This window comes from Chiloscyllium plagiosum, unplaced genomic scaffold (assembly GCF_037043375.1).
Source record: "Chiloscyllium plagiosum isolate Xiang-an unplaced genomic scaffold, Cpla_swu_hap1 HiC_scaffold_7, whole genome shotgun sequence".
NCBI lineage: Eukaryota > Metazoa > Chordata > Chondrichthyes > Orectolobiformes > Hemiscylliidae > Chiloscyllium > Chiloscyllium plagiosum.
Window position 1 is genome coordinate 12554318 of NW_028270145.1, and position 18428 is coordinate 12572745.

General features: G+C 39.5%; 1 protein-coding gene across 1 annotated transcript; it reads right to left on the reverse strand.

Annotated features, from left to right (window-relative positions):
* Positions 1-14933: 14933 nt before the first annotated feature.
* On the reverse strand, positions 14934-17906 carry LOC122551311 (gamma-crystallin S-1-like). Its single transcript, XM_043693020.2, has 3 exons — positions 17883-17906; positions 17545-17787; positions 14934-15278 (listed from the first exon to the last, which is right to left on the reverse strand). The coding sequence occupies exons 1-3, from the start codon at positions 17889-17891 to the stop codon at positions 15003-15005; spliced, it is 528 nt and encodes a 175-aa protein (XP_043548955.1). The 5' UTR covers positions 17892-17906; the 3' UTR covers positions 14934-15002.
* Between the last annotated feature and the right edge of the window lie 522 nt (positions 17907-18428).

Here is an 18428-nt window from a genome sequence, read left to right on the forward strand (position 1 = left end):
AATGGACATCACTTGACATGTTGCTTGACATGTGACTGATTCTTTCTAATGTGCTTCCACTTCATTTTAGTTGTTGTTTGAAAACAAAGGGGGAAGAGTCTGTTGTCTGTTCAACATTTGAGCAGTTCTGAAAAAAAACACAGAAAAAGGTTTCAAGATTTTAATTTCAAAGCATAATCAGCTCAATCAGTTCTGAAATTAATCAAAAGTGATGAAACAAAAGTTGTAATAGCTGTTGTGGTCATTGTTGTAAATGCTTTAATTTATATTACAACTGTAAAGAGGGTTGCTGCTCTGTAAGGTGCTCATTAAAATGGTCTTTGAATGAAGTTGGAAGCATTTTGCAGGTAAACTGCAGGAACAGTAATGACTTATTTTTACTGTATGAATTCATCTCTGATTTTATTTTTTACTGCTTATTGCTTTCCTTGATGAGGTGTCTCATAACAAACTTGTCAGCAAATTGGAATGTCATGGAATGAATTGGGCAATGGAACATGGGTGGAAAGTTGGCTGAGTGATGGGATACAGAATGCATGCTGACTGGTTGTTTTTCACCCTGGAGGATGTTGCGTTCTGGGGGCGCTATCAGGAACTTGCTTGACTTCTTCAGTACCAATGACGTATACTTCAGTGTACAGGGCTTAATTTCAACATTTTCCAATCAAACCATGGTTGTGAATGTTGTGGAATGTGAGAAGAACTATGTTAAACTTCAAGTGAAATTACTTAGGCTGGTGAAAAGTGCTGAACATGGTGATGGAATTTGATGTAATGAAGTGTGACTTGAATCAATTCAACAGGAGGACTGAGGAGACGTAATAAAAATAAAGCGTACAATGTTACAGAGGATGCAAGAGCAGGACAGGCCCATATTTGCTCAAATCCTTCAAAGTGGTAAGTCTGGTTGAGAAAGTAATTTGTGTTGATTCTCGGGGTTTATAAATATGAACGATGAGTATAAAAGTAGGGAAGTAATGATGAACCTGTATAAATATTTGGTTCCTCCTCAACCAGAGGATCATGTCCAGTTTTGTTCCCTACACTGGAGGAAGACTGTGAAGGCATTAAGAGTGACTGCAGAGAATATTTGGGATCATGGGTCCAAGAATGAGGAGCTTCATATATATAGATTTGAGAAGCTGGGGATGTTCACTGCGAAGAGACAAACAAATCATGCAGGGCATAGACAGAGAGTATAAAACGGAACTGTCCTTATTGCTTTTGCACTACCAGAGGGCACTGACTGGATGAAGGTGACTGGTGAAAGAAAATATAATGGCAAGCAGAATAGAAGCAAATTCATTTTGAGATTTTTAAATTATTTGTCATTAATAAAAAAATTACAAGTCTCCTGGGTTGTGACTCTCTGTGTTGCCCATGCAGAGAGTAGACACAGAACATTCAGTGCTGCAATAGTTCTATGGTTCCATGAAATCATGCAGCTTGAAATCTGGTGGTCCAGCTGTCAGAGTAACTGCCATTGATGCCTTCAGTCTCTGGCACTCCACTGTGCCAACTGTTTTTCTACCAATCTCACAAAATCAAAAGGTGGCTGCTGGGTTCCTAGATGCCATCTGCTCATGACATGACTGATGATTCCAGTATGCGGCCCATGTGCACATGTACAATGTGTAGACTGTGAAAGCCATGCTGCCACCCAGAAGGACTGGGTTACTGTGCTGAATCCGTGCTGCATTGTGGGGACCATTCTTCATGAATCCTGCACAGGAAATCTCAGGATACAAGGTGACCTGCTGTATAACTTCGCCCTTATAAGCAAACAACACACTTGACTCACTCTACATAAAAGAACTGCGGATGCTGTAAATCAGAAACAAAATCAGAAGTTTCTGGAAAAGCTCAGCATGTCTGGCAGGATCTGTGGAGAGAAATTAGAATTTGTGATTCGGGTCGAGTGACCCTTCCTCAGAACTGACCTGGAACCTCACCCTGATTTCATTTGGCTCACTGGTTAACTCTGATTTCTCTTCACAGATGCTGCCAGACCTGCTGAGCTTTTCCTGCAATTACTATTTATGTTCACTCACTCTACACACAGATGTTTAACAAAAATAAAGATGAAAAGTGAGAGAAAGAAAAAAAAGGGTAGGGAGGGTTGTTCAAATCTGCCTGAAAAGGTAGATGCAGAATACATGGGCTATTTTAAAACGGAATTGAGCATGTACTTGAATGATATTAATTTTTAGGGATCAGAGAAAATTGTTGAGGAGGGTAAACTGAATGCTGAGTTGGCAGAGGCTGAATGAATCCAGTACCCTCTTGCTGTGCAGTCAGGTTACATGATTCTCAGAGACTTTCAATACTGAAGTTTTTCACTTACGATGAGCAGACATCATTCAGTTGTTGCTATCTTATGGTTCCAACAAAACCATGGGAGGTGACATGGCTCCCCCCTTCGGTCACACCAACTATCATCTTTTCAGTGAGTGGCTATAACATTTCAATTGAAATGTAATTAACCAGATTAAAATAAAGAAGCCAAATTGCAGTTTTTTTAATTTAAAAAAAAAGAGGAATTTTATTATGTGCGACCAGAAAACGAAAAATCCAAACACATCATCAAGGCACTCACAAACAGCAGGAAAAAATCTCAAAATGAAGGGGAGGGTATCTATACAGAGTGAATGTTGATATTTAAACTTCTTAAATTCTTTAAATTATGAGGGTGAGTGTTGATTGTGTAGTTGCCTTGTTTCTTCGGCTGTGGCGAAGTTTTGCACTTAGTGGCTGTGCTGGGTTGCTTTTCATAGAGCACTGAATTTTGAATAATAAGACTGAGGAAGAGAGAGAGATTTTCAGCACTCATGTACAAATCTTTTCTCATTCTCTCTACTTTGCTGCATTAATGCAAGCAGCTGTAGATGAAGGTCCATTTGTAACCTCCTTAGTCAGCTCATTGTTTCTCCAAGATAGCTAACTGGCAAGCAAGCACTGAATAGCCCAATCTGTGAAATTATCATACTTCTAGAGTCATAAGATCTATGGCAGGAAACAGAGGTCCAACTTGTCCATGCCAACCTGACATCCTATATTAAGTTAGTCCCAATTGCCAGCATTTGGACCATATCCCTCTAAACCTTTCCTATTCGTAAAGTCATCCAGATGCCTTTTAAATATTATAATCATGTCAGCATCCACCACTTCCTCTGGCAGCTCATTCCATACACGTACCACCCTCTGTGTGAAAACATTGCCTCCTAGTCCCTTTGATATCTTTCCCCTCTCACTTTAAACCTATGCCTTCTTGTTTTGGACTTCCCCGCATCAGGGAAAAGACTTTGCCTAGTAATTCCTATCCATGCCCCTCAAGATTATATGAAGTCGTCCGTCAGCCTCCAACGCTCCAATTTAAATAGTCACAGCCTATTCAGCTCTTCCAATAGCTCAAACCCTCCAACCCTGGCAACATTCTTGTAAATCTTTTCTGAATTAAATGTGAATGAAATAAGTTGCAAATTTATTGGTCGTGATTATTTCTTGGATTGACTATCTTTAGATCAATGGGGATTTTATTGCGGCCAAGTTATGGTAATCTCACCCTGATTTCATTTGGCTCACTGGTCAGGTGATCACAGCATCTATGTTTGGCCATTAGTCATTCTATTTAAAGACAGTATTGTCTATTAAGTCTGCAACAATATAACGTTGGATGCTGAACGTTCATAGACTGCTACAATGCAGATACAGGCCATTCGGCCCATCCAGAGCCTTCAAAGAGCATCCCCCCCCCCCCCCAGATTCCACCTCAGCCATCCTTGTAACCCCACATTTCCCATGGCTAATCCACCTAGCCTATACATGCTGGGACACTATAGAACAATTTTAGTACAACCAATCCACCTAACCTGCGCAAAATTAGACTGTGGGAGGAAGCTGGAGTATGCAGTAGAAACCTACACAGACACAAGGAGAATGTGCAAACTCTACACAGACAACTTGATAATTGCACAGTTGAACTCATATTTGTCATTTTTAAGAGGTGACCTCATAGAGGTTTATAAAATCATGAGGGGCAATGGATAGGGTAAATAGATAAGGTATTTCCCCTGTGGTAGGGAGGGTGTTTAGATTCCAAAGTGAGAAGGCATTGGTTTAGGGTGAGAAGGATTTATAAAGGACTTAAGGGGGAACGTTTTCACACAGACGGAAGTTGGCATGTATGAAAGGCATCTGGATGAGTATTATGAATAGGTAGGGTTTGGAGGCATATGGGCAAATGCTGCCAAATGGGACTAATTTATTTAGGATATATAGTCAGCATGATCGAATGGACCGAAGGATCTGTTTCCTTGCTACCTATCTCTTTGACTCTATTAGTCTATTTAGGACAAGATACATCATGCGTTCCTTTTGTCTGTTGAATTCACTGTCGGACAGATGGCAAGGATTTGAAGAGATGCAAAGAAGATCCATTAGAATTGTACAAGGACAACGGAAATATAATTACTAAAGACTAAAGGTGAGTGAACGTGTGGGTTAATGGGATCTAGGTGGGTGAGGATAGATGAGGTAGACGATATGGGTAATTGTGTCAGTGATTAGGTGGTTAATTGTCAAGGTGGGTGAGGTCAATGAAGTGGGTAGATGAAGCAGCAAGTAGATAGCTCAGAGACTAAACGATTTGCTTTGCTAGAACAGAAGTCATTTATCTGTCACTGCAGCACTGATGGGCCGAGGAGCAGCAGATGGAGTTTAATTTAGGTTGGTGTGAAGTGCTGCATTTTGGAAAAGCAAATCAGAGCTGGACTTAACTACTTAATGGTAAGGTCCTGGGGCATGTTGCTGAACAAAGAGACCTTCGAGTGTAGGTTCATAGCTCCTTGAACATGGAGTCATGGGTAGATAAGATAATGAAAAAGGTGCTTGGTATGCTTGCCTTTATTGGTCAGAGCATTGAGTATAGGAGTTGGGAGGTCATATTGCAGCTGTACAGGATATTGATTAGGCCACTTTTGAAATATTGCATCAATTTCCGGTCTTCCTGTTATAGGAAGAATATTGGGAGTATTGAAAGGGTTTGAAAATAATTTATCAGGACGTTTCCAGGGTTGGAGAATTTGAGCTATAGGGAGAGGCTGAATAGACTACAATTATTTTCCCTTGAGCATCAGAGGTAGAGGGGTGACCTCATAGAGATTTATAAAATCATGAGGGGCATGGATAAGGTAAATAGGCAAGGTATTTCTCCAGTTGGGGAATGGGGGCGGTAGGGGGGGAGGTGTGTGGATTCCAAAACGAGAGGACATAGGTTTAGGGTGAGAGGGAAAAGATTTAAAAGGGACTTAAGGGGAAACGTTTTCACACAGAGGGAAGTAGGCATGTATGGAAGACATTTGGATGGGTATTATGAATAGGAAGAATTTCGAGGCATATGGGCCAAATGCTGCCAAATGGGACTAATTTATTTAGGATATGTAGGCAGCATGATTGAAAGGACTGAAGGGTCTGTTTCTGTGCTATATATCTCTTTGACTCTATGACTCTGTTTAGGACAAGATACATCTTGCATTCCTCTTTGTCTATATTCAACATAATATATAATCATTGAATTCACTGTCGGACAGATGGCAAGGATTTGAAGAGATGCAAAGAAGGTTCATTAGAATGGTACAAGGACTATGGAAATATAATTACTAAAGACATTTGGAACTAGCTTTCTGTAATCTTTTGCAATAAATTCTGTGTGTTATGATCTTATACTCCACAACCACCTGATGAAAGAGCAGTGCTCCAAAGGCTAATGCTTTCAAATAAACCTGTTGGACTATAACCTGGTGTTGTGAGATCAGTCTGTTTCCGTGCATGATGAGAAAATGAAAAGGAAAATTCTGTCTAAACTTCCTTCTTTTGGAGTTTTGGACAGCAGTCAGAATTATGGATGTTGCAGCATCAAGGAATGAAGCAAACTTTACATTTATGGTGAATGGAACTTTTATTGTGTCCACGCTATTCTTTTATTCGTATCAAGTAAAGCTCTTCTCTGTGCAGATTAGATCTTGATTGGATAGTATACAGGGAGGGGATGAGTTAAAAATAATCTTGATCCAAAGTGCCAAATGAAAAAGTACTGAGATGAGACATTTGATCAGGATGTCTGAGTATGAAACAATCAAGAACCCAGATGTATTAAGGTCTTAGTGTTCAATGCAACTTTTGTCAACCAATTCATCATGTGTTCATACTCTACTCAAAGTTCTCTGCCCTAACTTTGAGTAATTTCAAACCCAGATCATGTAGACCATCTGCTGTTATTTCATGACTACTTACATTTCACATTTTATACTCTAAAAGTTTAAGGAATGGAACTTCTGGCTCCCTTTAGAGAGGAGACTCAGGGAATTAGATTTGTATCATTGTGGAATTGGTTAATCCAATTGTCAATTATGTCAAAATTGTCAATTTTAAACTTTAATTCTGAGGAATGGAATATGGGTCTGGGTGTATCTTCCCCAATATGTCCCAAACTTGATGGTCATCATTCGGCACATCAGGGTAAGGTTTACACTTTGATTCTTACACTGTTCTATTCAATTTCTTAACAGGATAAAAGATGTCCCTAAACTTCCTAACACAATCAGCTGAGAGAGACAGCAGTAAATTTGTGCGTATTTATTCTGGTTAGACTTATGTCAGAAAAATTGAAATTCTTTTGTCAAGAACAATCTAGAAATCCCCCATGCACCTGAAAAATCCAACAGTTGAGCTGTAGCCTCCCCAGTCACTGTATTGCCTGTATTCACTGGGCCTTATGAAGTATTTTCACTCTCTGTAGTTGGGATGTTCATAGAAGATCCAGTAACCATCCATCACATGGCAGAAATGGATGTCATGGTAATGGAAACGATCGTAGACAGATGGACAGTCATCCATGAATTCCATCATCTGTCCTCCAAATTCAGGCCTCTCATAACTCCTCATTCTGTGGGAGTCTCCTCAGTACTGGAATACAAACAAAATATAAGAGTTAGGAGTAGAAGTCGGCCATCTTTCTCTTCAGACAAACTTTATCATTAAATGCGATCTTAGCTGACCTTCTACTTCACCGCCATTCTGCTAGTGCTTTTAATATGTGGAAATCAGTCAATCTCAGTCTTGAATAAACACAGTAACTGAGGTTCCACAGACTTCTGCGGCAAATAATTCAAAAGGTTCACCACTATCTGAATGAGGAAAATCCTCCATATATCAGTGGTTATGGCTTGACCCATATTCAGAGACTGTATCTTCTGTTTCTAGACTCCCCAGCCAGTGGAAATATCCTTCCAGCATGTACTTTGTCGATTACTGTAAGAATTTTCTATGCTTGAATGAGTTCACATTTTGTTCTCTAAACTTTACAGAATGGAGATACAGTCTATTTATTCTTTCCTCATATGACAATCCCACTATCACAGGAATTAATTTTGTAAGCATTAGTTGTGATCGCCTCTATGCAAAGTATATCTTTCCTTAGGTAAGGAGACCAAAATTGCATGCAATACTCCACATGTGGTTACGCAATTACAGAAAGATATCCTTGATGCTGTACTCGTAATAAGTCAATATACCATTTGAAGTTCTGACTGGTTGCTGTAACTTCAAATTAATGTTCACTGACTCATAATCTTGAACTCACAGGAACATTTGAAATTCAACACTTCCAAGTCTCACACCATTTAAGAAACACTCTGTACTTCTGTTTTTTCCCACATTCCTTCGGGAAAACCTAATATTTCTCCAGATTGTATTCCATTTGACAATTTCTTGCCTTTCTACTTAACTTGTCCAAATACACCTGAAGTGTTTTTGCAGTGTCCTCGGTTCCCACCAGTTATGTGTCATATCCAAACTTGGAAATGTTACAGGTTATCCTTATACAAAAATCATCAAGATACGGTTTGAAGTGCTGAGACCCAAGCACTCATCTTTGTTCTGCCTCATTAATCACAGCATGTCACTCAGAAAATGGCTTATTTATTTCTACTGTCCGCTTTTTGTCTTCAACCAATCTTCAGTTCATGACAGTATATTTTCACCATTCCCATGTGATCTTGTTTTGTTGGCCAATCTCTGACATGGGACTTTATTGGTAGCCTTCTAATAATGTAATATACCAAACCCAGTTTTTTCCCTTTGTTCTCTTTTACTGAATTTGAACTGCTCCTGATCTCAAATGCTCCGAGTTAAAACCAGAAAGCAATAACTATACTAACTTGTATCAATAGTTCCTAGCCAATAGCCTCTGAGTCTAAACCTACATTCAAAGGTTAAAAGTCAATACAAGGGTTAAAAAAAATAGAAAAGGCAAAGTTAGATGAATAGATGCAGAGAAATATTCATGTGCAATGTGTCCATAACATCTGAATACACTTGTGCAGCTGAATGGCCCATTTGGGTGAATTCAATTCAATTTAAATAAGTTATTTAATCATAGTCAGATGCTCATGGACATTAACTAATGGTATTTCTGAGGCACAAATGTAATTTGTGCCAATTTTGTTCCCAGAATTACAAGTGGATAGGGCACATCATAACAATCACAATTAAGCACACAAAAGTGGATTAGACTGGAAATGGGGGAACCCAAAGTTATGTAAAGGTTGCAAAAGATTCAGATCACAAAGACCATGAATTCAGACAGACATCCCCAATATCGTTTTAGCACAACTGGCAGTATTTCCTCAAAATAATCTCCTGTCGGACACTGCTTAGGACAGTGTTTAGTTATCTAAGAATCTATCATAATCCCGTTTGCTTGGTGGTAACTGAAATGTAACCATAAGCCACTCACTTACATTTAAAGTAATTCAACCCTGTTTATCATGGTGACCAACAATGCCTGAAAAATTACTTCAGACAATTTCAAGATGTAATTGTTCAAACTGCTATCGGTCAGCTGTATGTTTTCACTGTTATTGCCAATGAGAAGTGTGAAGAAGAGAAAAACATCCCCAAATGTAACAGCTTTGCTCAATGGCAATTTTTAAGACCTCAATCTGTGATGACAACATAAACATGCAACTTACATATAGGTAGGAGTGACATGATCTGACACAGTCATTGAATCCCATCCAGCGCTGGTAGTCAGGATACTCTCCCCTGGTCAGAACATACTGGTATCCCATGTAATTGGGTCTCTCATACAGCACCCACCAGTCACTGTCAACACGGATGGAGTTACAGCGGCTGAAGTAAGGGGACAGGTCGGCACAGTCACTGCTGCACTCATAGTGCCGCCCCTGGAAGTTCCTGTCCTTGTAAAAGATGATCTGTGAAATGGCACAAAATAAATTAATGAGCTTGAAAATCAAAATGTAATGTGAAAAACATCTAGCATTATTCATAAAATTAGACTTGTTCTTACCTTTCCCATTTTTGAGCTCACAGCTAGGTGAGTAACTGATCTATCTTTGCAGTATAATCTACAGCAAAGTATTTATATGATGGACAAAATGGCCTCTCTACCGCAGACTCTTGTCATGCAAATGGTTTGGTGCTGAAAGTCATCAAAACAAAAGCAATAATGGACATCGCTTGACATGTTGCTTGACATGTGACTGATTCTTTCCAATGTACTTCCACTTCATTTTAGTTGTTGTTTGAAAACAAAGTGGAAGAATTTATTGCGTGTTCAACATTTGAGCAGTTATCAAAACAACCAATGGTCACAGAAAACATTTTCAAGGCCTTCAAAACATAAACAGCTAGATCAGCTCCCAAATTAATCAAGAGAGGTGAAACAAAAACTGTTGTGATCATTGTTGTAAATACTTACATTTAGATTAGAACTGAAATAGATTTGCTGATCTGTTTGGATCCAATTAAAATGCTGTCATAAAGTGGAGGTTGACCCCCCTCTGAGAACTAAAACCTAAAGAGGAGCATCTCACCCTATAATCTGTAAAACAGAGCATGAAAAGTGGTGTAACCTGCTTTTCAGCAGCTTCTAGTAGTTAAATAGAATAAATCCCTAACACTCACTTTAAAATCATGAAGTAACAGTTTGTTTATCTAACTCTAACAGCGAACAATTTAACTAAACTATTAACAAACTGAATAAGTCCTTCTAACTGCTGATTATTCCTGAATAAAACAAGATTCTAATGGTATACTGTTCCAACAAATAGAAGTCCCACTCATATAACAAAAAAATTAAGTTTGGTCTCTCGAAATTACAGCCTGGTAATGTGTCTTCCAAAATGTTCTGCACCTTTTCTGTCAATTCTTCAGTCAGGAATGCCTTCTCCATCGTTGGTACCATTGTTATTTCGATGGTGCTTTCTCTAATACATAGCGGAGGCTGTGAGAACAAACAATTCTTTCAAGAGAGAGAGAGCTGAGGGCCGTTAGCTCTGGCGGATGGCGGTCTGCTCTGGGGTCTTTGTCTAACTGCCCCCTTCTTTATTACCCATGATGACATATCAATATTTCTGACAATGGGATTGGTCTTATTTTGTCAAAATCATCCGATTTAAATTTAATAGTTTTGTGGTATCTAAGTACCTGGTTCAAATTGATTGGATAACTTCAAAAGCCTGCTGTCTTGGTAAAAACTGCTGCTTGGCCTACTAACTGTACACATGTTTCAATTTGGGTACTGTCTGTGCACCTGCAAACTTTCAAGCTGCTGCTCACAGACATCCATATTAAATCTCCATCTTCGTTTAATGGACTATGTAATGCTTTCCCCATTTTACAATTTTGCAAACACCAAATTCTAACTTCCTGTCTTCCAATCTACCCAACTCCACAACAGCACACATTATCATAATATAGAATGAAGTTGGAAGAATTTTGTAGGTAAGCCGATGACTTTTTTTATTGAATGACTCCATCTCTGATTTTATTTCCTGTTGCTTATTGCTTTCCTTGATAAGGCGTCTCATAACAAATTTGTCAGCAAATTAGAACGTCATGGAATGAAATGGACAGCGGAACTTGGGTGGAAAGTTGGCTGAGTGATGGAAATCAGAATGAATGCTAGCTGGCTGTTTTTCACATTAGAGGATGTTACGTTCTGGTGATTTCTTCACTTCTCCTGATCAATACCAACTGTCTACACTTTCATGGACAGGGCACAATTTCAACATTTGTAGATAATGTGGAACGTAGATATACTGTGAACTATGAGAAGGATCATAGAATCACAGAGTCATAGAGTCATATGGAAACAGACCCTTTGGTCCAACCAGTCCATGCAGAACATAATCACAACTAAACCAGTCCCACCTGTCTGCTCCTGGTCCATATTCTCCAAACCTTTCCTATTCATGTACTTACTATGTTAAACTTCATCAGTACATGTATGGAATGAGCTGCCAGGCAGCTCATTTAAAAGGTGTCTGGATGGGTATATGAATACAAAGGGTTTAGATGGATATGGATCAAGCACTAGCAAATGGGACTAGATTACGTTAGGATATCTGATTGGCATGGACAAGTTGGACCAAAGGGTCTGTTTCCTGCTGTAGATCTCTATGACTCTATGGTTCTATGCTGGTTGAAAGGCCAATGAAATTTAATGCAGAAAAGTGTGAAGTTAACTAATTAGACAAAGAAATGAGGAGAGGTGATATAAATGAAAGGTATGATGCTAAGTGGATGCTAAAACAAAACAGCCCTGAGGGTATGTTTGAATAACACACATGGTTTCCCAGGCTTGTGAATATGGGTGATGGGTATTTAAAAAAAGAATTAATGATGAATCGATATAACTGCCTGGTTTAGCCTGGATTAGCCAGAGTGTTGTGTCCAATTCTGTTCCCTATACTTCAGGAAGGATGTGAAGGCATTAAGAGCAGCTGCAAAGAATATTTGGGATCATATGTCCATGAATGAGGAATTTTATATTGGAGAAGCTAGGAATGTTCTCTTTTGAAGAGACGATTCAACCATGCAGGGCATCTCGAGAATGTACAGATAGAATGCTCAATTGCAGTGGGTGGAGAACTAGAGGTTACTAATTGAAGACGACTAGCAAAAGACTTCACAAAGACACAATGAGTAGTTAGAATCTGGAATGCCGTTCCTTGAGACCAGAATGGGAGCCAATTCATTTGAGATTTTCAAAAGGAATTTTATAATTGTTTGCCATTAACAAAGAATTGCAGGGTTCCTGGGAATTGCCGGAGGATTGCAACTCAGCGTGTTGCCCATGGAGAGAGTAGACATAGAACAGCAGGACAAATGGCCTCATTCAATGCTGTAACTGATCTATCATTTCCATGAAATGGTGCTGCTAAGCGTCCGGTGAGTAGCTGTCATTGATGCCTTCAGTCTCTGGCACTCCACTGTGTAAACTGCTTTTGTATCCATCCCAGGAAATTAAAAAGTGGCCGCTGGGTTACAAGCTGCCATCTGCTTACGACACGAATGACGGTTGCAGTACGCAGCCCAGAATGGACACGTGGTTTATCTGGGTCATATATTTCCTTCTCATTCACTTTTGGCACATGAGTATCACTGGTTGGGATCACATCCCTAATTGCCTTGAGAAGATGATAATGAGCCGTTGGTCTGGTCTTGGATCATAACACTTTCCTTGATTATTTTAAAATAAATGGGTAGTAACTGCCATTCAAATGATGTTTTGGAATATATTTTATTAATATTTATTTTCTTTCTCAGCTGTGTACTATGATTGAACGCTCCACAGTGCATTTTAAATAGCAAATACAATCTGGACAGATCCCACAGCTTTCTCAGCATCTCCTCCCAGATGTTAACAGGTCATTGAATCTCACTAAACTTCACCAGCGATTGTGGTTCTTCCATTTTGTTGATCTGGCTTTGAAACTCCCTGTCAATAGCTGCATCATCAAGGAGATCTGAAATAATTGTGCCTAATCTAGTCGATCCCGCTCTGTTCCTGTGTCCTTCCTTCCCTTCACACCAAAAATTGCACTCCAGCATTTATTCACAGGCACAACCCCCGGTTTTCACCAACAGCCAGCTTCACCAAGCTAAAACTGCCCCTGAGTATTCCCTGAGACCCAGTCTTGCTTAGTTGAATCAAACAGACACTTCTTATGCCATTTCAAAGCTGCACTGATGCATTCATGCTTACGTTCTTCTTCTGAGCCATTCCTGACTTTTCCCAGTACAGAGCCAGGGAGTTTCATACTTTCTGAGCTCTCCTGCACTTTATCTCAGTCCTGACTGTAACTTTCAATTGCACACTGATCCCTTGAAGTTCTCCTAATTTATTTTCTCTATCAGCCATTCAAAACAGAGCCATTCAAACGCTGCTGCCTTCCCACTGCAGGCCTGCTAAAAATCAGCACTGCTGACGTGGAATCTGCCCTTATATCTGTCCTTTCTCCAATTATCCATCTCCTTAGGACTATATTGCAGTGACCAAAAACTGCCCTGAGAGACTAACTGAAAAGAAGCCACTGCCCTATCTCGGAGCAGCAATTCTGCTACTTCATTACCCTGGAACTCTCTGTACTGCTGATTGTTACAGTATTCATACCTTTATGAATGTTTACAAAAAAGGATTCATCACAAATAATATAAGCTTAATGCCAATTGGTGTGTGAATGCTATTTTGTTTCAGCTCTTCTGCTTCATTCATTTGAAATAAATCTCTCTCAAGGGGAGACTCTGTCAAAATTTGACTGTGTTTCATACATGTGCCTTTGCAAAATTGTGCAGGAACCTAAGTGATCGACACGCGAAAGGCTCTGGGGCTCAACATTATTGAGAATGTCTGAGCTGAGAGAGAATGTGGAATGTATGAATCCAGACCCACAATACTGAGAACTTCAAAGTCATGGTAACTTCCTTCATTTTGTTCTGTGCATTAATGCACTGAATAAAACTCCAATGACTCTCTTCACTAAAGTTGTGATAAAATGTAAACTCAGAACAGCATAGCAACCTGCTATTATGGACGGGGTATGTGTTGATTGTTAATGCTTTTGAATTTCCACATTTTGTACTCTGAAAGTTTAAGGAATGAAACTTCTAGATCCATTTAGAGAAGACACACAGGGAAGTAGATTTAAATTATCATGGAATTGGTTTATCTAATTGTCAATGGGGTGGAATTTTGAACTTAAATTCCATGGAGTGTATGAGGTGGAAATTTGAGAATGACATGAGTGAACCTTTAAATCTGTATGAATTTCCTGCTGCGGTTAGAATGAGGTAGGAAGTTTTAGTTAACTTCATGAAAAATAATCATAAAAATCAATCAGGAGTAATTTTCCATTTACTCTCATTCAAAGAAATAGGGCAAAAAAAAAGTTATTAAACTGCATCAAAATGCTCGGATGCTAAAGCAGCAGACAGACTGAGTTTCTGTGAGAATGCAATGTAGCTGAACCAGCATGAAGCCAGAGGCCTTATTTGGAAATGGAACATGAAGATTACCCTGTCCACACCAAGTAAGACAAAGCAATGGGGTGTAATCAAGGATGGGAGCAAAGCATAAGTTTCAGAGAGGAGTTGGATGGCACCTGGGAAGATGGGAAGTGGTAAAACCTGGGGTAATAGGTGCGTTACCACTTTTGGAATGGAGGACAAATAGGATATTTTTCTAAAAGTGACCATTTTGGAATTTGACCAACGTACTATGTATGTGACTTACAATGTATAAATACCTGAGGTATCCTCATTGGGTTAGAGTGCTACCTCAGAGCCTTTTCTGGAGTGGACTCTCCCAACACTGGCCCAATAAATGAATATTGACTTGTACCTTGAGACTTCAGAAATTATTCTGCCAAATAATCTGCCCACCACAAATAGAAAATGATACTGGGCGCATCACGGACAAACAATTCCTGATATATCATAAATTTGGCCTAAATCATCCTGGACATTAGCTAAAGTCACTCTCTCAGATATTCTTTTGCTATTCTATTCAATAACAGGATAAAAAAAAGTCTCTGACAATCCAAACAAAAGTCAACTGAGAGCAACAGCAGTCAATTCATGAATATTTATTCTGCTCATATATATGTCAGATAAACAAAACCATGTTTGCCAAGAACAATCTAGAAATCCCTCATGCGCCTGAAAGATCCGATAGTTGAGCTGTAGCCTCCCCAGTCACTGTATCTCCTATATTCACCAGGCCTCATGAAGTACTGTCGCCCTCTGTAGTTGGGATGTTCATAGAAGATCCAGTAACCGTCCATCACATGGCAGGAGTGGATGTCACGGTAACGGAAACGATCGTAGACAGATGGACAGTCATCCATGAATTCCATCATCTGCCCTCCAAAATCAGGCCTCTCGTAAATCCTCATTCTGTAGGAGCCTCCACGGTACTAGAATAGAAATGAGATTATGTTAGTGATGAAATGTGTAAGAAAGTAACTGGCTGGTTAGAAGGGATAATTTGAAGGAACTTTTGATTAATATTGAGAGTAAAGCTGAGATAACTCAATGTCTTGTCCAGGACATTTGGATTGAATTCTCACCTGATTATCACTTGTGCTTCCGTGTGTACCTTTGTAGGATGTAAAGGAAATGGTGATCACAGCGAATGTAAGGCTAATGTATTTGACTCATGTAGACTGTAGGTTTCATAAACTTAATAAAATTCCATTTTATTTTGTTCTGATTAATATTATTTCATTCCTATAGATGGATGACTGTGATGTGGTGATGCCGGGGTCTGGGGTGGACAAAGTCAGAAGGCTCACGGCACCAGGTTATAGTAACTTCACCGGACAAGGGAGCAACGCAACAAGAGCTTGTGATTTTAAATTAACCTGTTGGACTATAACTTGGTGTCATATGACTTCTGACTTTATAGATGGAATCAGAATTCACACAACCTGACTATTTCACTTCCCTGGGCTTTTTGTGGAATCAGCACATCTCAAGTTTTAATTGTATTTTGTTGAGCATTATTGTATTCGCTATATATGTAAACTCAAGGTATAAGGGCAACTTAACAGATGATGGGATGATGGAATGGGTGCAGTTCACTCGACTGTCTCTGCGATGGTCTGGAATATATCAGTCTGATCTGCTTTGTGAGGAATGGGAATAGTTTACCAGGACAATAACCAGCATGACATGGAAACAACAGATTTGAGAGAAACAGGTGGAAGTATATAATAACAGATGATGGATGCAGATAGGTGCTAGAATTACATACCGTGAGGACTGAATAGACTTATGGGTTTTCTGTATTATAAACTCTATATTAATCTCAGATAGATTATACTGGTTTTTACATGTTAAGGATCCATTCATATTTTGGGTCCATCCTCATAGACAATTGGCACCAACTAAGTGGACTTTCACTGGCCTGAAAGTGAGTCTGACAAAGATTCCCTCAAATGGCAGTTGGCATTTTTTGAAGGGCACAGGATGACAGCTAAAGCAAACACCAGGAATTGGAAAGATAGAGGGGTGCTGTGGTGGTGGTGGTTGGCGGGGGGGGGAAGGTGGGAGTAGAGAAAATACCAAAATGCCATTGCAATGACTGTGGATTCAGGCCAGCACACCTTTTTCTTCCGAGTCCAACAACAACAACTTTCATCAAAGCATTACTGTTCTTCAGTAGTCACAGCGGCCATGTAAGAATTGATTACAGTCCATCTTCGCTTGTTAGCTCCTCACTTGCGTTTCATACAGACATTTGATAGTTACAACACCAACGGGAGGCCATTTGGCCAATTGTGTCCATTGCCTGGTCTCTGTGAGCCTTTTGCCTTTTGATAGTTAGCCAGTTCCACAATGAAAATCCTGCTTTAATCTGCCTGCACCACACTCTGAAGTAGTGCAATCAGATCTTAATGTCCTGCAGTGTAAAAATATCTTCCTTGTCTCACCACTGTTCCTTTTAACAATTCAGTTTGTATTGGCATTCTCTGGTTTGTCACAATTACACCAATGAGAGCAGCTTCTCCCTATTTTAATCTTTCCTGGCCACCTCTTGGTGTTGAACACCTCTTTCAAATCGCCACATGGAGTTTCTTTATTCTAAGGGGAACAATCCCAACTTCTCCAATCTCTCCTTCCCCCAACTCTCAACTTCCTCTACCACTTTCAACCTACACACTTACCTCCAACTCCCTCTGCCAAGGCACCCTATTTTGGAAAAGTATTCATTATTTTATATTGCCCCTCCTCATTCCTTCTACTGAAATGCATCATTTTGCACTTTTCAGGTAGTTCATTTCGGATTTCATCTGCGATGTGTCCAACCTTTAACCAGCCTGTCAAGAAAAGCAGTGTACCTTCATGATTGGGAAACCCAAACTTACACTTTTCTCCAGTCCAAGCATAAGGTTGATCCAGACTCTTTGTTTCAGGTTATTCAGTCATATCAAGTGAAACAACCTTTGTTTTAGATGCCCACAAGGAATGCCTGAAACACTTCCATATGCCATTTAAACTGAAAGAAATTCCAGTTTCTACTGTACTGATTTGGGCATGTATAAAATTGACTGCATAGTTTTACTGTTATTACAAATACTTGGTGTGTAAAACACAATAACATCCTCAAGTTTAGTTGTTTAGCTCAATGAGCATTTCCTTGATCTCAGTCTGAACAGAATGCATAAACATCCAACTTACCTGTGGGTAGGAGCGACATGACCTGACACAGTCATTGAATCCCATCCAGCGCTGGTAGTCAGGATACTCTCCCCTGGTCAGAACATACTGGTATCCCATGTAATTGGGTTTCTCATACAGCACCCACCAGTCACTGTCAACACGGATGGAGTTACAGCGACTGAAGTAAGGGGACAGGTTGGCACAGTCACTGCTGCACTCATAGTGCCGCCCCTGGAAGTTCCTGTCCTCGTAAAAGATGATCTGTGGAGAGACACAAGAGATGTTAATGAGCTTGATAATCAAAGTACAATACTAAAAAACTATAGCATCATGTACAAAATCAGACTTGTCCTTACCTTTCCCATTTTGAGCTTGAAGCTAGTTGAGTCACTGATCTAACAATCAACATTATCTCCAGTGTGTATTTATACACTGCATGAAATTGCCCCTCTACTCCAGACTCTTGTTATGCAAATGATTTGATGCTGAACATCAGCAAAAAACACATCACTTGACGTTTTGCTTGTCTCATGACCAGTTCTTTTCACTTCGCTTTCACTTTTCATTTTATTTGCCATGTGTAAACAAAGTGGGAGGGTCTACTGCATTTTCTATACACTAACTGCTTTGTAACAACAGTCAAAAAAATTCATTTGCCAGAACTTACTTCCAAAGTTACCAATCTAGCTCAGTTCCCAAATTAGCTAAGATAGGGGAAACGAAAACTGCACCGTTTAGCTCACTACCTTACAGACTTTCAGTTACAGTTCAATGGTACACCTATCCCTCTGACTGACAAAACTTCAAATAAGGTGTATATCATTGAGATAATGTATGTAAAATAAGAGGGAAGAGCTCAGTACATAATGTGGCAGAATACCAAATAAGATTGTTGCATTTTA